General features: G+C 46.0%; 1 protein-coding gene across 3 annotated transcripts in view; it reads left to right on the forward strand.

Annotated features, from left to right (window-relative positions):
• DCLK1 (doublecortin like kinase 1) overlaps positions 1 to 18,978 on the forward strand; it is a 352,130-nt gene that overhangs the window by 235,932 nt on the left and 97,220 nt on the right. For all 3 annotated transcript variants that reach the window (XM_061434786.1, XM_061434782.1, XM_061434781.1), the window contains exon 5: positions 13,490 to 13,606. In XM_061434786.1, the coding sequence (XP_061290770.1) occupies positions 13,490 to 13,606 (117 nt within the window). The remainder of the gene's footprint in view (positions 1 to 13,489; positions 13,607 to 18,978) is intronic.

Below are 18,978 nucleotides of genomic sequence, written 5' to 3' on the forward strand. Positions count from 1 at the left end.
AATAGTCTTCCCCTGGTTTGCATAGTTAGAACCTGGCAATCTTGGTCGAAAACTGTTATCAGTGGCTCCCTCTTCCCAGATCCCCTCCCATTTCCTTATCATTCTCCCCATACCACTTATTCCTCCTGGACACTGACTCACATGAAATGAGGTGAAAGGGAAGGTTTGAGAAGCGAATACAGCATCCTTTGTGATCTGTGAGCAACCCAGATCACACAGCCAGAAATCCAGTGGGTCACAAAAACTATGGCAAATATCTTGTCTGGTTGTCCTCTTGTTTTAACGGTTCCATCCTAAATTCAAAGACCCGTGTGAGTTGCTTAAAAGTGCAGGGCCAGCAACAGCTGAGAAATCCACCAGGAATGCCCATGTCATGTTGGTTCCACCATTTTCGGGTGTTCGCCCCACCTCCTTGCTCATTCAAACAGTGTGGCACTTGGACAACCTGCAGTGTCCCCCAGGCCTTTAACATGTAGCCTTCTTAGCTGTATTTGACAAGCGTGTCCCCTACGTGATCGTTGACTGTAGAAGAGCAGGGTTTATCTACTGAAGCAAGTTCTTCACTTTGTCAAAAGCAGAAGCAACAGAACATTTCTCCTCTGCAGCCGTGTTGCAAGCTAAACTGTAGGGGAGTTGCCATTCAGCTGGAAACACCGTTGCCTCCTCAGCAAGGATTGCAGGGGTGAAGTGGGGTGGCCCCAGAGAAGCTTAGACTATATTAATGACCCTAGAAAGTGGAGCACCTAGAGATATATCTCATAGTTCCATTAAACCTGTGAAACTTTTGCCTCTGAGCTTTAAGTCACTTTTATCCTACTTAATCTCTCAGTGAAATAACCAGACTTGCTATTTTCCCTGAAGCCCTGGAACAGTCAAAAGCTATTGACAGACTATAAAAGCTGCCCTGTTGTGGGCAGTGTCTATTTTCTGTACTGATTATGAAAAGATGGAAAGAATGTATTTCATCCCTGTGTCCTGGGGTCTCTCATGCTGCTGATCTTCAAAGAGTACCCTGGACACCCATAGGCATAACTGATTCCCAGAAAATGAATTTCTGTGCAGCACTTAAGTTAATTTCTCCAGTGAGTCTCCCTGATGGCATTCTTAGAACACTCTTAGCAGAGAAGTGTTGCTTGTGTGGTACCGATGGGGAACTTTTACTAAGAGCTTTTGTTTCTTCGGGGTAGGTACTTCCATGATACCCCTAAGAAGTCATTCATTCTAAAGCCTGCTGATGGTTAGAACAATATCTAAACCATTGTGGGAAAACCATTGGCTGCCGTGCTTCTAATTCTTTCCTTGGAAGGAAATAAGAGCTTTCGTAAGAAGCTAGTCAACTTTTATTATCCCGGAGAAGGAAATGGCAACCCACTCCAGTATTCTTGCCTGGAGAATTTCATGGACAGAGGAGCCTGGCAGACTATAGTCCATAGGGTCGCAGAGAGTCAGACACGACTGAGTGACTAACACACACATACAGCATTTATTATCTAGCAGCTTTTCTTTATGTTCTGATTTTTTTGTGCTGTGTGAAATGCACATGTTTCTGTTACCTGTTTCTTCCCTGAAGCAGCTGAGTTTTGTCAACCTCTGTGATTGTCCCTGTTCCTTGAAGGCAAACCCTCTAAATTAAATTCTTTCCCAGTGAGACTTTGCTCAGAAGTAGATTTGAATCGTTATTCTTGAGCATCATTAGTCCCTTTATAACCATGTAACTTCAGCTTGTCATTTCTCATGACAGTCATTCTGCCTGATTACTTTCTTCTGCACCAGAGTCTGAATCTTTATTCCTGGTCTTCTAGTTAAGACTTTTCCCCCCTTGGTTTCTCTGTTGATTTTTTAAACATTTTCTCCTTGAGATGACAGTGCAGACTCAAAGATGATTTTGTTTGGATAATTATCTTCTCAAATCTTTACTTTGCCTCAAGACATGAAAGAGAGGTGACCCCTAAGTACCATTTACCTCATGTTGACATAGGTTTGAGTGTCTTTTCTTAGGAAGAGACTTAGCTCATTATTCCTCTGTTCCCAATTAAGCTTGATGTCTACTCCACAGAACATTTACATGAGGGTATATGACTTTCTGGCCTTCCCAGGTGGCTCAGTGGTAAAGAATCCACCTGCCAACACAGGAGATGCAGGTTTGATCCCTGGGTTGGGAAGATGCCCTGGAGGAGGAAATGGCAACTCACTCCACTATTCTTGCCTGGAGAATCCCATGGACAGAGGAGCCTGGTGGGCTGTGACCCATGGGGTTGCAAAGAGTTGGGCATGACTGAGCATGCATGCATGCATGTATATGACTTTGTGGAAACTTCTTTGATACATGAGCCTTTCGCCCCACCAAGAACCTAGTCCTTCTGCTTTGAGTGACAGGTGATGAGCTGGCCAGGACAGGCTCGCCTCACACAGTGCCCTTCTCAATTGTACCATGGGTATTTCCCACTAGAGCAGTGCACCTAAATCTCTTTAAGTGCCACCCAGGGTACTAATTAGAAATAGAAATTCCCAAATCCTCATCCAGAGTTACTGCATCAAAACATCTGGGGAAGGGGTTTGGGAGATTGTGTGTTCAACAATGACCCCCAAGTGATACAGTGCATTACTGCCCCCTCAGGAAGATGCTGGACTATGTCTGTTACTTAATTCCTTTCTTGAGTTACTAATTATTATTTATTACCATCTATAGCCATGAAATTAAAAGATGCTTACTCCTTGGAAGGAAAGTTATGACAAACCTAGATAGCATATTCAAAAGCAGAGACATTACTTTGCCAACAAAGGTCCGTCAAGTCAAGGCTATGGTTTTTCCTTTGCTCACGTATGGATGTGAGAGTTGGACTGTGAAGAAGGCTGAGCGCCGAAGAATTGATGCTTTTGAACTGTGGTGTTGGAGAAGACGTCTTGAGAGTCCCTTGGACTGCAAGGAGATCCAACCAGTCCATTCTGAAGGAGGTCAGCCCTGGGATTTCTTTGGAGGGAATGATGCTGAAGCTGAAACTTCAGTACTTTGGCCACCTCATGAGAAGAATTGACTCATTGGAAAAGACTCTGATGCTGGGGGGATTGGGGCAGGAGGAGAAGGGGACGACAGAGGATGAGATGGCTGGATGGCATCCCTGATTCGATGGACATGAGTCTGAGTGAACTCTGGGAGTTGGTGATGGACAGGGAGGCCTGGCGTGCTGCGATTCATGGGGTCGCAAAGAGTTGGACACGACTGAGCAACTGAACTGAACTGAACTGAATGGCCTGTTTTCTTAAGTTACCCTTTGAGTGTAAGAGTCATAATCATCTGAGGTGCTTGTTCAAAATGCAGATGCCTGGCCTTTGAGATCAGAATCTCTGGGAACCGGACCTAGAGAACCTGTTGTTGTTGTTTTACATGCTCCCTTTGATCAGAATAGGGCATCCCTTGACAGTTCTAGAGTGGTTCTTCTCAAGCTTTAATGTGAGTCCAGATTTCCAGGAACACTGGAAAAATGCACCTTCTGGGTCAGTAGGTCTGGAGTGGGGCCTGAGATTCTACAAGCTCTCAGGTGATGTCGAGGCTGCTGGTTCATGGACCACATCAGCACAAGATGCTAGCTGCTGTTGCTGCTAACTTGCTTCAGTCATGTCCAATCTGTGCGACCCCAGAGACGGCAGCCCACCAGGCTCCCCCACCCCTGGGATTCTCCAGGCAAGAACACTGGAGTGGGTTGCCATTTCCTTCTCCAATGCATGAAAGTGAACAGTGAAAGTGAAGTCACTCAGTCGTGTCCGCCTCCTAGCAACCCCATGGACTGCAGCCTACCAGGCTCCTCCGTCCATGGGATTTTCCAGGCAAGAGTACTGGAGTGGGGTGCCATTGCCTTCTCCACAAGATGCTAGAGAACGTCCCTAAACAAGATGGCCTAAACTTCCGGACAGCACAGAGCCTGTGACTCTGTTTAGATGGGAGGAGAGTAGACCCCATCTAAGCTATGACTCGTCCTGATCTCATTAAGGCGGCACAGGACAGTTCAGAACAGAACCTCACCCGTTGTGAATGGCACACCCAGTGTTATCAGCGTCATCACTGAGGGGTGCCCCGTGACTCTACACCTTTTCCTTTCTCAGGGAGCCCCATGGAGACCTCCTGACCCCTGAACCACTGGAGCCTGGGCTGGAGCCACTGGACCAAAGATGTACACTTATTCCTGCAGGAGTGGGATACAGTCAGGCATGAAAGGAAGCCTTACTCTATAGGACAGAGCTATGAAATTTTATGCCAATTCACACTTCCATGTTTTTGTTTGTTTTTCTCTCAGAGAAATTTGTAACTCACTTTTTTCTTCCTTTTGGTTCTTAGGTAATTTATCTGTTTCTTACCTATCTTTCAGATCATTTCCATCTTGTAACTAATGATAACCAGGTGGTTATGAGTTGTTAATAAACGGGAACTGCGGTTCTTCTTCCAAAGTCTGCTTTCGGCTGAGCCTCAGGGAGACAGTTTGTTGTTTTTGAAAATTTGAGTTGGGACCAGATCTAAGTGGGATGGATACTTTTTGTTTTTTCAAGGCTGATTTATCCTGCTAATCTCTCTCCTCAGACTGTTGGTTTAATCCTTTGTTCCAAATGCCACATTGCACAATTACTTCAAATGCTGAGCCTCTGGATTTTTTTTTTTAAGTGATTTTCTTATCTGTGGACCAGAGTGGCAGAAAGTTTCTGGTCTGTGGACTGATACTATCGGGATCACCTGGGGATTTTTTTTTTCTTCTTTTTAATGCTTCAGGTTCCATCTCCAGTGATTCTAATTCAGTTGGTCAAAAGAAGGACAAGGGTTCTACATTTTTAGAGTGGGAAAGTCTGTCCTTTATCCTGAAGGGGGACCATGGGCCTTGGTAAATTCCTGCTCTCTCCTGCCTTCAGCACATGAAGCCAGTACGTTGTGCAGACCAGTCAGAGGGTCTCAGAAGTACAGAAGTACACTGGACAAAGAGCGTGTAAGCAGGGGTGTCCTGCCCACACCCCCCACCAACCCCACCGAGACCCCCCTTAAGCCTGTGGACTGGACCACCACACTGTATGTCAAGTCCTCCTTTTCCATCCACTCTATTACCTGTGTCCTGGTCCAAGCCACCACCCTTCCTCACCTAGATTAGCCCCAAGGTGATGGCAGGAGGAGAGAGGGATGACAGAGGATGAGATGCTTGGATGGCATCACCAACCCAATGGGCATGAGTCTGAGCAAGCTCCGGGAGTTGGTGATGGACAGGGAGGCCTGGCGTGCTGCAATCCATGGGGTTGCAAAGAGCTGGACACGACTGAGCGACTGAACTGATCTTTTAGACTCACTGCTGCTGCTGCTAAGTCACTTCAGTCGTGTCCGACTCCGTGCGACCCCATAGACGGCAGCCCACCAGGCTCCCCCGTCCCTGGGATCCTCCAGGCAAGAACACCGGAGTGGGTTGCCATTTCCTTCTCCAATGCATGAAAGTGAAAAGTGAAAGTGAAGTCGCTCAGTCGTGTCCGACTCTTAGCGACCCCATGGACTGTAGCCCTCCAGGCTCCTCCGTCCATGGGACTTTCCAGGCAAGAGAACTGGAGTGGGTTGCCATTGCCTTCTCCGACCTGAACATTTCAACGCTTTTGTTTAAACTCCTTCTGTAACTTTCCTTCTTGCTTCAGTAAAATCCAAACGCCTCATTTAATCTTCCCAGTCCTGACTCACTCTGGCCCCTGCCTCGCTCTTTCCTGTAATCTACCCATGGCTGGTTCCTTCCTGTGTTCAGAGCTCACCTTCAGTGTCCTCTACTCCCAGAGACCTTCTCCGGCCACCCCTGTAGAGAAACCACTCACCCCGCCACTCACTGTCACCGTCACAGCATCTTTCTTTCCTTGACAGAGTGGTTAGAAAATCTGCTCTTGTTCTTGTTTTTGTGTTTTAAGGCCCATTTCATCTTCTACAGTATAAACTCCCATCAGAGCAGGTACCCTGTCTCCTGATTTACTGCTGCATCCTGGCACCTAAACAGCAGGAACTTGGTAAATATTTGCAAAATAGTTGAATTTAAGCTGAACAGGGAAGGATGAGCGGAAGTGAGACAGCACCAGGGTGGAGCTGTTCCTCCTGCAGGGAAATTAGTGTTCTCTAAAGGCCAGAGGCAGGAAGACACTTAGTGTTGTCAGAAACTGCAATAGTGTGTACAGAGGAAGGAGGAGAGAGGAGCTGAGGTGGGCAGGGACCTTACAGGCTGTGCTCGGCATGTTCTCAAAGAGCAGCGATGAGTCCTAGAAGGGCTTTAGGCGGGGGAGTAACAGCAGAATCCTGACAAAAATTTTCAAGAAAGGTTTGTCCTAAAGTCGCATCACACCCACTGTAGTAGGTTGAATGACCACCCAAGAATGTCAACTTGTAAATGTTCCCTTTCTTTATGGTCCCTTGTAAATGGACCATAAGGAAAGCTGAGCACCAAAGAATTGATGCTTTTGAACTGTGGTGTTGGAGGAGACTCTTGAGAGTCCCTTGGACTGCAAGGAGATCAAACCAGTCCATTCTAAAGGAAATCAGTCCTGAATATTCATTGGAAGAAGCTGAAACTCCAATACTTTGGCCACCTGACGCGAAGAACTGACTCCTTGGAAAAGACCCTGATGCTGGGAAAGATTGAAGGCAGGAGGAGAAGGGGACAACAGAGGATGAGATGGTTGGATGGCAACACCAACTTGATGGACATGAGTTTGAGCAAGCTCGGGGAGTTGGTGATGGACAGGGAAACCCGGCATGCTGCAGTCCATGGGGTCGCAAAGACTCGGACACCACTGAGCAACTGAACTGACGGACTGACTGAAATGTTCCCTAACTTAGAAAAAGCTTCTCTGCGGATATAATTAAGTGAAGGATCTTGAGATGAGGAGATTATTTTGGATCATCCAGGCAAACCTGAAATGCTGTCACAAATACCAGCCTAAGAAGGAGGCAAAAGGTTTCGACACAGACACACTGAGAAGTCCACGTGAAGATGTGGGCAGAGGTCTCTGTGATGTGGCCGTGAGCCAGGGAACGCCTGGAGCCACCAGAAAGAGGAGGAAGCAAGGCCAAGGTTCTTTTCTAGAACCTTCGAAGGGACTGTGGTGGCTCTGTACCACCTTGATTTCAGATTTCTTCCATTTTCCAAACTCTCAACTAAGAAGCCACGAGTGTTTCAGGGTCCCACATCACTGTGTTCTCAGAAACAGCAAAGCAGTGCACGCTGATCTGATTTTAACAAACAACCGGAAGACTTACAACATTGCCAGTCACGATATCTTCACTGCAGTGGGTCCACAGATACCCGAAACTATGAATCCATGTTGGCCAAACCTACAGAATGTGCAGAATGCATTGTTTTGGGGCTTCCCAGGTGGCGCTCGTGGTAAAGAACCCGCCTGCCAATGCAGGAGACAAAGAGACGCAGGTCTGATCCTTAGGTTGAGAAGATTCCCTAGAGGAGGGCATGGTCATTTTGGCCCAATCTACGGAAAGAATGTGCACAGTGCATTGTTTAGGCCCCCTGGGCAGGTGGTTGGTGATGGCTTCATTAACACCCTCAAGGAAGAATTGAAGAATTTATTGAAGACCATTGGGAACATCGCTAGTGGAGAGATCCAGAAGTGGTTCTCAACCAGGGGCTGTGGCAACATGTGGAGACATATTCTGGTCGTCACAACTAGAGAGATGCTACCAGCATCTAGTGGTTAGAGAGCAGGGAGTCCACTAGCGCACGGCCCTGAACAGCTCAGCTCATGTGGGAAAAAGGAAAGACCCAGATTCGCATCAGGAAGGAAAGATCCGGTGCCGAGAGGCACACAGCAGCCTTTCCTGCCTAGTATTCGGAAGCCTTCCTCTTTTTCTCTTTTCCCCAGGGCTGAAACTTGACGATGGTACGATGAGCTATGCGGAGAAGAACACTCAGGGGTGACAGACAAGAAGCAGGAACCTGGGCCGCCAGGCAGTCTCCTAGAGCACCAGATACACTCAGCTGTTACGCGGGGAAAATTACTGTTTATTTGACTCTCAGGAGAAAAAAAGTATTTGGGGAAGAGAATCGCTCACACAGTTAAAACAGTAGATCTGAGTGGTGACTCCCGAGATGTCAGGACAGAGCATGCCAGTGCGAGAAAGCCTCCTCCAGATGTTATGGAAGGGTCAGCACCCAGACAGCAAGTGCTCCAGAGCTGATTCCTGTTAGTTTCACAGCCAGCAGCCATGCAACATCACGCAGAAACACGTGTGTGCCACCTGCCATTCTGAGCTAGGGGTTCTGAGGGTTGTGGTGGGCCAGTCTAGGTGCTGGGTTTAGACACACAGAGATATATTTTTAGAAGGTGCTTTAAAAAATCTCAGTCTCTGGGACTTTATTCTCCAGTGAAGCCACTCCAGCCGGCGCCTTTGCTTCCAGTCCAATCTGCTACAGATTTTCTTTTTTAAAAAAAAAACTATGGTTTAGGGTGTTTCTGTCTCCACTGCTTTTATGCCAAGACCTGCTGCATTTGGAGCTTTGGAACGCTGGTTCCAAACCCCGCCGTCAGTAGGAATGGGAGTTTTCACTGCAGTGTCAGAACTGACTCTGAACCTAAGTGGTGCAGAAAAAAGAGAATGGGCCTCAGTTCTGAGCCTTCATCCCACCGGGGAAATGCAGCAGACCGGCCCTTCCTGCAGGAGCCTACTTTTGTGGAATTTTTTGCTTGTTTGCTTTTTGCCTTGCTGTGAGGCTTTCAGGATCTTAGTTCCCCTACCAGGGACTGGACCTAAACCCTGTGGAGTCCTAACCACCGGACCACCAGGGAGTCCCTAGGAGCCAACATTAGAATTCTCCTAAAAGACTGCCCTGAAGTGTGAAAATCATTATTTTTCTATAGGAAGTAAACATGAGCTATCAGTCACACCAGGAATGGTCTTAAGCTCATCCACACTGAAAGCTGGAGGCCAAGCAGGATGATCAGAGCTTCCACAGCCAGAAAGCTGAGCCAGAAGGTGGTGAATACCCCAGGCACTGGAGGTGCACCAGAAAGACGCTGGCCAGCCCCTCACCAAGACAGGAGGGGAGGATATTCATGAATTGAGGACAGCTTTGAATGGGTAACCATTTATAATCGTGGTATTCTCAGATGGGTTATTCCAACCCAGAGCATCTGAACATGTAAGAGGTACTTCTGTTGGACAGTTAGACAGCCAGAATTGGAGGTTTTCTCTTCTGGTCACTGAACTCATGCCATATTTGTCAAACGTCTCTAGAACTAAATGGGCTCCCTGACTCTCTGGCACGTAGCCACGGAGAGGAAGTAAAAGAATGTGAAAGTCACTCAGGCCTGTCCGACTCTTCGTGACCCCCATGGACTGTATAGAATACTGGAGTGGGTAGCCGTTCCCTTCTCCAGGGGATCTTCCCGACCCAGGAATAGAAGCAGGGTCTCCTGCACTGCAGGTGGATTCTTTACCACCTGAGCTATACTGTTCCGTTTGGAAGCTGTACCTTTGCCAAGTTAGCAGGGAGCCTGTCTTTGTTATCAGGATGGGCAAGAATGCACAGAGCATCTACTGCTGGTAACAGATGCTTCTAGATGAATGTGCCCATCTCATGAGTAGCTCAGGACAACTGAATTTAGAGTAGTGATCATTGAGAGGTCTCTGCCTGACAGTGATTTTATTCTGCTGGCTTTACAAAGAGATTAGAGGAGTAAAGAAATCTCGTGTTTAGAGGATATTCTCTAGCCAGCTTGCAGCGTGTCATTAAGGCTGCCTAGGCATTGAAGGGACATCACCTTGTCCTTCAAGGTTTTCCAAAAGATACTATCTGGCTCTGTTGAATGCGTGAACGTCTTGGCTGTGTGAGCTCAGGTGAGCTGCTCATGCTGGAGTTCTGGAATTGTTCCTGTTCTCTAGCACCTTTCATTACACATCAGCCTACACTTCCCAACTATTTCTGAGTTGGGGGAGAATCTGCTCTAATGGGGCGGGGGTGGGGGGTTGGTTCTCATGCCACTGGGAACGGGGCCAAAGGGTATATTCTTTCTCCAGTTTCCTCCCTCTGCATTCACATCCTGGCTGTCTAAATCTGGCCATCACAGAACACCTGTTTCATGAGTCGGGGTCCAGGGTGAAGGTGGGAAATGTCCTAACTTCTCTTTTACCAGATTATGAGAACATCTGTAAAGCTAACATTAGTACAGACCATATGGAGAATGGTACTCTCCCCCTCGCAGAGCTATGATTATAGGGACTTTCTGAAGCAGAGATTTAATCAAACTTTGCTTGCTTACTTGCTTGCTTGCTATGGGAGGTCTAGTCATAGAGACCCAGTTAATGTATTTCATCTGATTTTCTGTGTTTGGGAAAGGTGTGACCATCAGTGGCAAGAGAAATTACTGTCCTGAAGCTTCTTTCAAGTGGCTTACCTACAGCCCTTCAATCTCATCCCCCTCAAGAAGTGTCCCCACAGCCAAAGGAAATGCATCCCTCTTAATAGGAAGATGCCAAAAATACCAGAATGAAGTGATTGACTCCAAAGGCAAATGACCCCAGCAGAGAGGGGAGGGTGCTATTTGCTTCCTTACCAGACACTGTGAAATGGCCTTCGTGAGAACAAATAAGGTTTTGTGCTTTACTGGCCATTTAGATCGTATTAGTCACAAGCTTTCTAAATTGTGCTTTTAAGCTGACAGAGATTTTGGCATTCTCTCCAAAGTAATGAAGCATTTGTCCTTCTCCATGGCATCTTTCACCATCATAAAATACCATTTCCATTTAAAGTAATTAAAATCCTAACTGTAATGGGAAAGATGATTGGAGTCCTTTGTTTTTGTTTTTGTTTTTTTTCTCTCTAATTTATGGCTGTGCTGCAAGTGTCTTCACTTGGTTTTATTTTGACCCTGGGTGGTGGCGGGGCCGGGGGATGCAATTATCATTGTTGTGTGTCTGTTTTCTGTTATTCAACCCTAGCCTTTCAGGATTATGCTAATCTCCCTGTATGACTCAGGAAGCTTCACTCTTATCCTGAAGGCAAGTGGAATGAGATTTGTAATTATCTTTTGGACTCCATGATCTCTCAAACGATTATTTCCTATAATTCCATTTTTGAAAGAGAGTTCCTTGTTTCTTTTTTTTTTTTTTTCCTGATGCAGTAAGCATCTTGATAGACTTGCTTGATAGACTTGATAATTTAAATTTAGTATTTAAATTTTAATTTAATGTTTATGATAATGGGTTGCTTGCCTTCCTTCCCATTATCCACCATCACCCACTTGTCCATCTGCCCCGCCCATGGTCACTGTTAATTTTCCAGCCTTTACTCACAATGGAACAGGCCACCGCACCAGATCCTGAGGTTTTGAGGATCCAAGAGGCTGGGATTCCATTGCAGACCATTTAGCCCCTCAGAGTCTCACTTGCCTTATCTGTAAAATGAGAGGTTGGATCACTCTAGCAAATAGTAGTTAAGAGTTCACACAGCCGGTAACAAGATGAGTAACAACGTGGGCCAGTATTTATTGAGCAGCTATTATGTGCTTTTAAATATGCCAGGACTAGGTGGTACCCCTGGTAGCTCAGTCAGTAAAGAATCTGCCTGCAATTCAGGAGACCTGGGTTCGATCCCTGAGTTGGGAAGATTCCCTTGAGAAGGAAATGGCAACCCACCCTAGTATTCTTGCCTGGAGAATCCCATGGACAGAGGAACCTGGTGGGCTACAGTCCATGGGTTCGCAGGAGTTGTGATAGATTAATAATATGGTGGAAAATGAGTTCAAGAGAAGCCATAGAAGCTGTAGAAGCATGGCATGAGTCCACAAGGTTTTTTCAGTACTCCAAAAATCAAATAGAACGCCTACATTAGCTCTGGTAAGACTGAGCCGCCTGACAAAAATACCCAGTTTCTTTCTGGTGGCTGGAAACATGTCAACTTAGTGTGGTAACAGCGGTTCTATTATGCTGCTCCAGAACCCTAGCTGGTAGGTGGAGCCCAGAACTAGCAATTTCTGGCACCTGTGGCAAACAGCATGTGACAGACCCCAAAATCAACTTTTTAATTCACTTTGCGGCTCACAGATGGGTGTTATTACCAGTGTGCGCCATCTGGTAGCTTTCTATTTTAACCATTCATCCCTGCTAACTAGACGCCGGGCTTTTTTAAATTATTATTTTAAATTTATGTGACCTCTAAATGTTCACGACCTAGGAAAAAAAATCCTAGTTATCCTGCCCTCCTTGTAGTCCTGGTTTTGATTTACAGTGAGAAATGTACTATTATTTTGTGCAATTTGTTTCATAAGCCAACATTTTTCAAATATGAGGCCCACAAAAGAAAAACTAGCTCTCACTGGTTAAAAGATTCTTACCAGGTGGTCGGTGTTTCTGGTTCCAAAATCACGTGTGTTCTCCACCAGGCCTGAAGAGCTCACCGCCTGACATGGAGCGAACACTCGGTAGAAACGTCACTGGAAGCGTGCCAGTGGACAGGCAGCATTAGATCTGTCCAGCTTTGTTCCTAATGTACTTCTGAGAGGCCAGACCAATGTCTGTAGGCTGGGACAAACTCCAAAGGGTGTTGTCAGTGGTGTGGACAGAGCCTTGGGCCAAGTGGATGTCCTCATCATATGGTGCAAAGATCTGTTTTGTGAATTATGTGGCTTTCCCTGGTGGCTCAGACAGTAAAGAATCTGCCCGCAGTGGAGACCCAAGTTCGATTCCTGAGTCAGGAAGATCCCCTGGAAGGGAGGGCATGGCAACCCACTCCATTATTCTTGCCTGGAAAATCCCATGGACAGAGGAGCCTAGTGGGCTACAGTGCATAGGGTTACAAAGAGTTGACACAACTGAGTGACCAACACTTTACTCTCTTAAAGAATCATAGTGCTTGTATTTTTTTTTTAAGTGTCTCTCTGTGTGCATATATATATATTCTTTTTTTTTTTTTTTCTGGCTGTGCTGGGTCTTAGTTGCAACATGTGGGATTTAGTTCCCTGACCAGGGAGTGAGCCTGGGTCCCCTGCATTGGGAGTGGGAAATCTTAGCCACTGAACCATGAAGGAAGTCCCCTGTTTTGTGAATTAAAACCTCGAGACGCACTCTCAGTCATTATTAATATGGTGGTTCTGATCGTATCTTCTGATATCGTTTCTTGCTTGTGTCTACCTTTTCATTTGTGCTGATATGTTCCTATGCACTCTTGTCTGTCTTTGTTTAAGAAATGGGAATCTCCTGCAGGGCCACCTGGCCAGGCCAGAGCAACCACTGGTGGTGGTGGTTCTAGAACCAAATCCCCGTGAATACAGAGGGACAGCTGCATTTAGCTCGATGTCTGAGATGTCCACTGTGCCCTTTCTGGTCTTCGTCTTGGTTCTGTTGTCATAGACATGCGCTGAGCTGGCAGGAAGCACGTGTGACCGAGGAGGGCTGTATATTTCTGATTCCAAGTTTATTGTACATTTCGAATGGTACGCGCCATGCCCCTCTACTGATGCGTGGCCTTTCTTCTTTCCCCAGAATGTCGAGTGGTGAAGTCCACTTCCTACACCAAAATAGCTTCGTCGTCCCGCAGGAGCACCACCAAGAGCCCAGGGCCTTCCCGGCGCAGCAAATCCCCGGCATCCACCAGCTCAGGTAAGGCCGCGGAGGAGCCCGGAGCGACTGCTTTGTTTGTGACGCATGCTGAGCAGAGGGTGTGTGAAAGCCCAGAGCGTGAGGTTTCAACGGAGTGCAGATTCCGGTTTATAATTTTAGAACGTGGTAAGCTGGGGGAACAGATTTGCCAGAGTCTAGCATGTTGGCTGTAAGAAAAAACATCGGGTTCAGGAAAACTTAATGAAAGATTCGGAAAACCCAGACTTGCCCACAAATAGGAGTACGCTCCCAACTTGCCTCATTTCTGCTCAAAAAAAAAAAAAAAGAAATATTTTTTAGGCTCAGGGCCCCTGACTCCAGGAACTTTGATTAAAGCTTCTGTTCCACTTGTGACTGGCTGGTGAGGAGGCTGCTGCTTGTGTTCGCTGAGTCTTGATCAGCACACTTTCGCTGTGGCCCCAGCACAGCCCTGGGGCCCCAGTAACTGCAGTGACTCTGGGCCTGGCTCCTGTCTGTCCTGGGCTCTAGTGCTGGTGTTGGAGCAGGATGTGGACTCGCAGGATGAGTGCCTCAGCTCTGCCCTGTCCTTCTTTGGCTTTAAACTGACATGAATTAGTTTGTCTGTCTGTGTCTTAGGTAGAAGATCTATTTCACGGTGGTAGGTAGTTATTTACTAAGTGCTCTTAACTGTTGAATGTGAGTTACTAAATGATACATACATCAGAGTGATCGTCACCTGATTTCACAAAGGCAGGCAGGGAAGCTCTTATAAATAGAGACCAAGACCTTTAGGGTCTACACGGAGGCCTTCTTACACTCAGCAGTGTGGTCCCAGAGGGACGTGAGAAGCTCTCTAGGCTCGGGCTACAGGACCTCCCTCAAGCACGACTGCCCAGTGTGAATTATAGCCTCCCTGTTTAAAAGTGGAGACGCTGTAATCTTTTTTTTTTTTTTTCTGATTAAAACTGAAACTTCTGAAACGAGTCTTAGAAGAAGGGACTCTTAGTTGGCTGGACCATGTGGTCCACCTTGGTTCTCTAAGAGGTGCTTTTCCCTGGGGGCTTTGCTGCATGCCACAGTCCATAGGGTTGCAAAGAGTCGGATACGACTGAAGCGACTTTGCACGCACGCATGCACACTCTTCCCTAGCAGGTCCTCCAAGACCTTCTTCTCACTTTGTCCCCTCCCCACAGCATGGCTACAGCATCTCACAACACAGCTGGCCCTTGGGGTGGGGTGAGTGTGCCTCACCTATTTTTCGATGGACTCGGAGCTCCTCCCTTATTGTGTCGTAAGGTCGCCTAGACTGGACAGAACACTGATGTCAGACTCTGATAAAGAGTAAGGTGATGAGTTGGCTTAAAGCTCAACATTCAGAAAACTAAGATCATGGCATCTGGTCCCATCACTTCATGGGAAATAGATGGAGAAACAGTGGAAACGGTGGCTGACTTTATCTTCTGGGGCTCCAAAATCACTGCAGATGGTGATTGCAGCCATGAAATTAAAAGACGCTTACTTCTTGGAAGGAAAGTTATGACCAGTCTAGATAGCATATTAAAAAGCAGAGACATTACTTTGCCAACAAAGGGCCATCTAGTCAAGGCTATGGTTTTTCCAGTGGTCATGTATGGATGTGAGAGTTGGACTGTGAAGAAAGCTGAGCGCTGAAGAATGGATCCTTTTGAACTGTGGTGTTGGAGAAGACTCTTGGGAGTCCCTTGGACTGCAAGGAGATCCAACCAGTCCATTCTGAAGGAGATCAGTCCTGGGTGTTCATTGGAAGGACTGATGCTGAAGCTGAAACTCCAATACTTTGGCCACCTCATGAGAAGAGTTAACTCATTGGAAAAGACCCTGATGCTGGGAGGGATTTGGGGCAGGAGGAGAAGGGGATGACAGAGGATGAGATGGCTGGATGGCATCACTGACTTGATGGACATGAGTTTGAGTGGACTCAGGGAGTTGGTGATGGACAGGGAAGCCTGGCATGCTGCGATTCATGGGGTCTCAAAGAGTAGGACACGACTGAGCAACTGAACTGCACTGAACTGAAGGTGATGAGACTCAAAAGTTTAAAGTTCATGAGAGTCATTTGGGAACTTGGTATAGAGTTTGCCATTCTTACCCCCAAACTCTCTAGATTCTGACAAGGACAAAAGCCTGTTTTAACCAGTATTCCAGGCAGTTCTGATCGGGTGATCCTGGTCCCAGATTTAGGAGGACAGACAGGTAAGGAAGTGGTTTCCAGAGTGTGGTTCCTGGGCCAGCAGCATCACCATCCCCTGAACTGGGGCCCAGCAGTTTGGGTTCTCACAAGCCTTCCAGGTTATTCTGATGTTCACCTAAGTTTAAGAACCCTTGGATTGTGGGTAACAAAAGAAGAGATAAACATAGGGAGTCACTGACTCTGGACTGTCAAGGTTGGAAGACGAGGCCTGCTCATCTTCATCTACTGGCATAACAAAGATGACTGCCTTCCTGCCTCCCTGCTTGCCTCCGAGCAGCGGTGTCTGTCTTTAACCCTCGTAACCCGGCGCTGTGAAGTGTAGCAGTGCGCAGAGGAGAGTGGCCGGTGCCAGTCTCCTTTTCTGCCTCCTCATAATGACCTGCTTTCAGAGAGCCAGTCCCCCAGGAGAAGAGAGAATTTATGTCTGAAGATCACCTCTTCTCTGGAAATTGATACTGGAGAAAGGCTCTCCCTTCCGGGGAGATGCCACCTACCTGCAGATGTAGACTCCAAGAATGGTGGGGTGATGACAGAAAAGCTGCCGGTTAAAGCTCCGCTCGGGGGCAGGAGCTTGTTATTAACCAACTGACAGGTTACAGTGGAGCCCTTTGGAGGATGATCAGTCTTGACCAAAGAGCAGTCCTCATTTTTTCCATTCAGACCCACCTGGGCTGTAGGATGAAGTCCCACAGAGCAGGAAGGAAGAGGAGGCCTAGCCAGCCTGTTTTCCCTAAAATCATGGCTGTTTAGTACAATCGTGAAAAGTTGTGAAGGAGAAACAGGCCTCACATTAGTTGGAACGTTATCAATACCGCCAAAAAAAAGTCTATATTAAAAAACAATATTTGTGCCCTATCCAACCCACTTTGATACTGCACAAATTTGCTTAATCTTTCCTCTCTCCTTCCTCTTAGTATACACCATGGGGTATGGGACTTCCCTGGTGGTTCAGTGATTAAGACTCGGTGCCTCTATTGCAGGAGTCTTGGGTTCGATCCCTGGTTAGCAAAGTAAGATCCCACATGTAGTGGGGCGAGACCAAAAAATCAAAAATTCAAGAAGTACTTAAAAAATATCAGGTGTGGTTGAGGGAGAAGTATCTAATGATGAGAATGAGAGATTAGCTGAAATCGTACATCTCTTAATATCGTAGATATTTTAAGGGAATCAATATGCACTTATTGCTATTAACTTTTTGTTATTACCTTTGGAGGTGGTGTCTTTTAAGAGCTGTAGCCAGTTAGAAGCTCTTAGGCTTGGGCAAGAATTTCTTTTCTCTCTGCTTCTTGTCTCCATAGGTCACAGAAGGTAGTGGGCAGGTCAGATTCTTGGGTGCGTGTCCAAGGACCGGCTCCTGACACCAGGAGGAGTTACTGTCTGCAGCTCAGGTTTCCACTACAGATGCAGAGTGTCTTCATGCTTCTGTCTGTCTAATCATGGCAGCCGGGACTGAACAGGGGCCTCCCATTGGTAATATAGGGCTAAAAGAAAAAAAAAAAAAAGGAAGAGAGAATTTTTTCCAACTCAGAGAAAAATAAGCTTGTAAATAATGAAGAGCCTACTTTATTTCAAAAAAGGAATCTAAAATTTCAGTTAAGAAAAAAAAAAAAGAACCATCATTCTAATCTTAAAAAGATAATTATGAATACAGGAAATTGTTTCACTTTGGAATTAACTGGTCACAGACTCACTATTCAGCATCTCTTAAGATTATATAAATCTTATAAATGTATTTAATTATGATCTTATAAATAAAGATGACTATATCATTTACCAAAAGTAATTCTGGAAACTCAAAAATGGAGATCGGCAAATGTATTAGATGTATTTGAATTTGTCTCTGCCAGCATTTGGAACCATTCTCTTTAGAAGTTTAAAATGCATAGGATACATTACCTCAAAATCGATAGGTTGCTTCGAACAAGCATTTCTATTTTCTGCTGTTTCTCTGGATCCCTTTTCCACCAGTGAAAACCTGGTTGATTTGACCAGAAATCACCTGGAATATGTGGTAGGTACACCATGCCAGGGAATTATCATTTCTATTCAGAAAGCATAATCCAATCCATCCTAAAATCAATGTATTCTTGAAAAATTAACACTTCATTCAAGGTATCTTTAAACTTCTAGGTCAAAAGTAATTAAAAAGTACGTATCACGTTTTAATATAAACCTTTTATGCATATAGTTTTCAACTCCCTGCTTTTTGATTTAGAAGATATGCCATACAATCATTTCCTGGTTATATAAGAGCTTATAATATGTGATGACTGTCTCTTGATTCTGACTTGCTACCACATCTTCCCACCTTCCTCTGGATGATTCTTATTTGAGAGGGTTTATAGAGCAGCAACACCCAGTCGCAAATGCATGGCTTGCCTCAGGGACCCCTTTTCCCAGGACCTAAGCCCAGGGTTTAGAAGGTTCAGTGGTGTCTCCATGTCTTTTGAGGGCAGGTGTTCTTGCTGGATGTCAGGGGATCGGCTCCCTTGGTCCCCTCCACTGAACTAGCCTGAGACTCCTGCCTCTACTCAAGTTTCTCTTGAAAACGCGGAAGGGAGCAGTGAATTATCTCTGTATTGACTGCATCTGAACTTTCTTAAAATAGCCTGTATAGTGTTTTTCATAAATTATAGGACTGGAATGTGAATAACTTCCCTTTCATACGCCTGGAACATTGATGTCCCCCACAGCCCCTTTCCACCATGAACCTGACTTTGTAACATTGAGGAAGTTTTGTTTTTGCTCCTTACACATTCACCTAAAGTTTGAACTGGTTTCTCCTTCAGTTTTAAAATTTCTGCTTCCAGTATTCACCTTCCTGCCTGATACAGAGATCGAAGCATTGCATGAAGTTGAGATTTGTAGGTCCCCATGTTATCTGTGATTGTTTTGTTGACTTTGCATTTACTTTTAAGAAGTTTTTTAATGATCTCTTTACCACTTTTGAAGTATTTATTTATCTATAGTCGCACTGGGTCTTCGTTGCTGTGGGAGGGTTTTCTCTAGTTGTCGGGGGTAGGGGAGCCTTCTCTCTGCTGCGTTGTGCAGGCTTCTCTCGTTGCAGAAAAGGGACTCTAGGCGCGCAGGCTTCAATAGTTGCAATTCACTGGCTTAGTTGCTCTGCGGCATGTGGGATCTTTCTGGACCAGGGATCAAACTCATGTCTCCTGCAGTGGTA

Source organism: Bos javanicus, chromosome 12 (assembly GCF_032452875.1).
Source record: "Bos javanicus breed banteng chromosome 12, ARS-OSU_banteng_1.0, whole genome shotgun sequence".
Classification (NCBI taxonomy): Eukaryota; Metazoa; Chordata; class Mammalia; order Artiodactyla; family Bovidae; genus Bos; species Bos javanicus.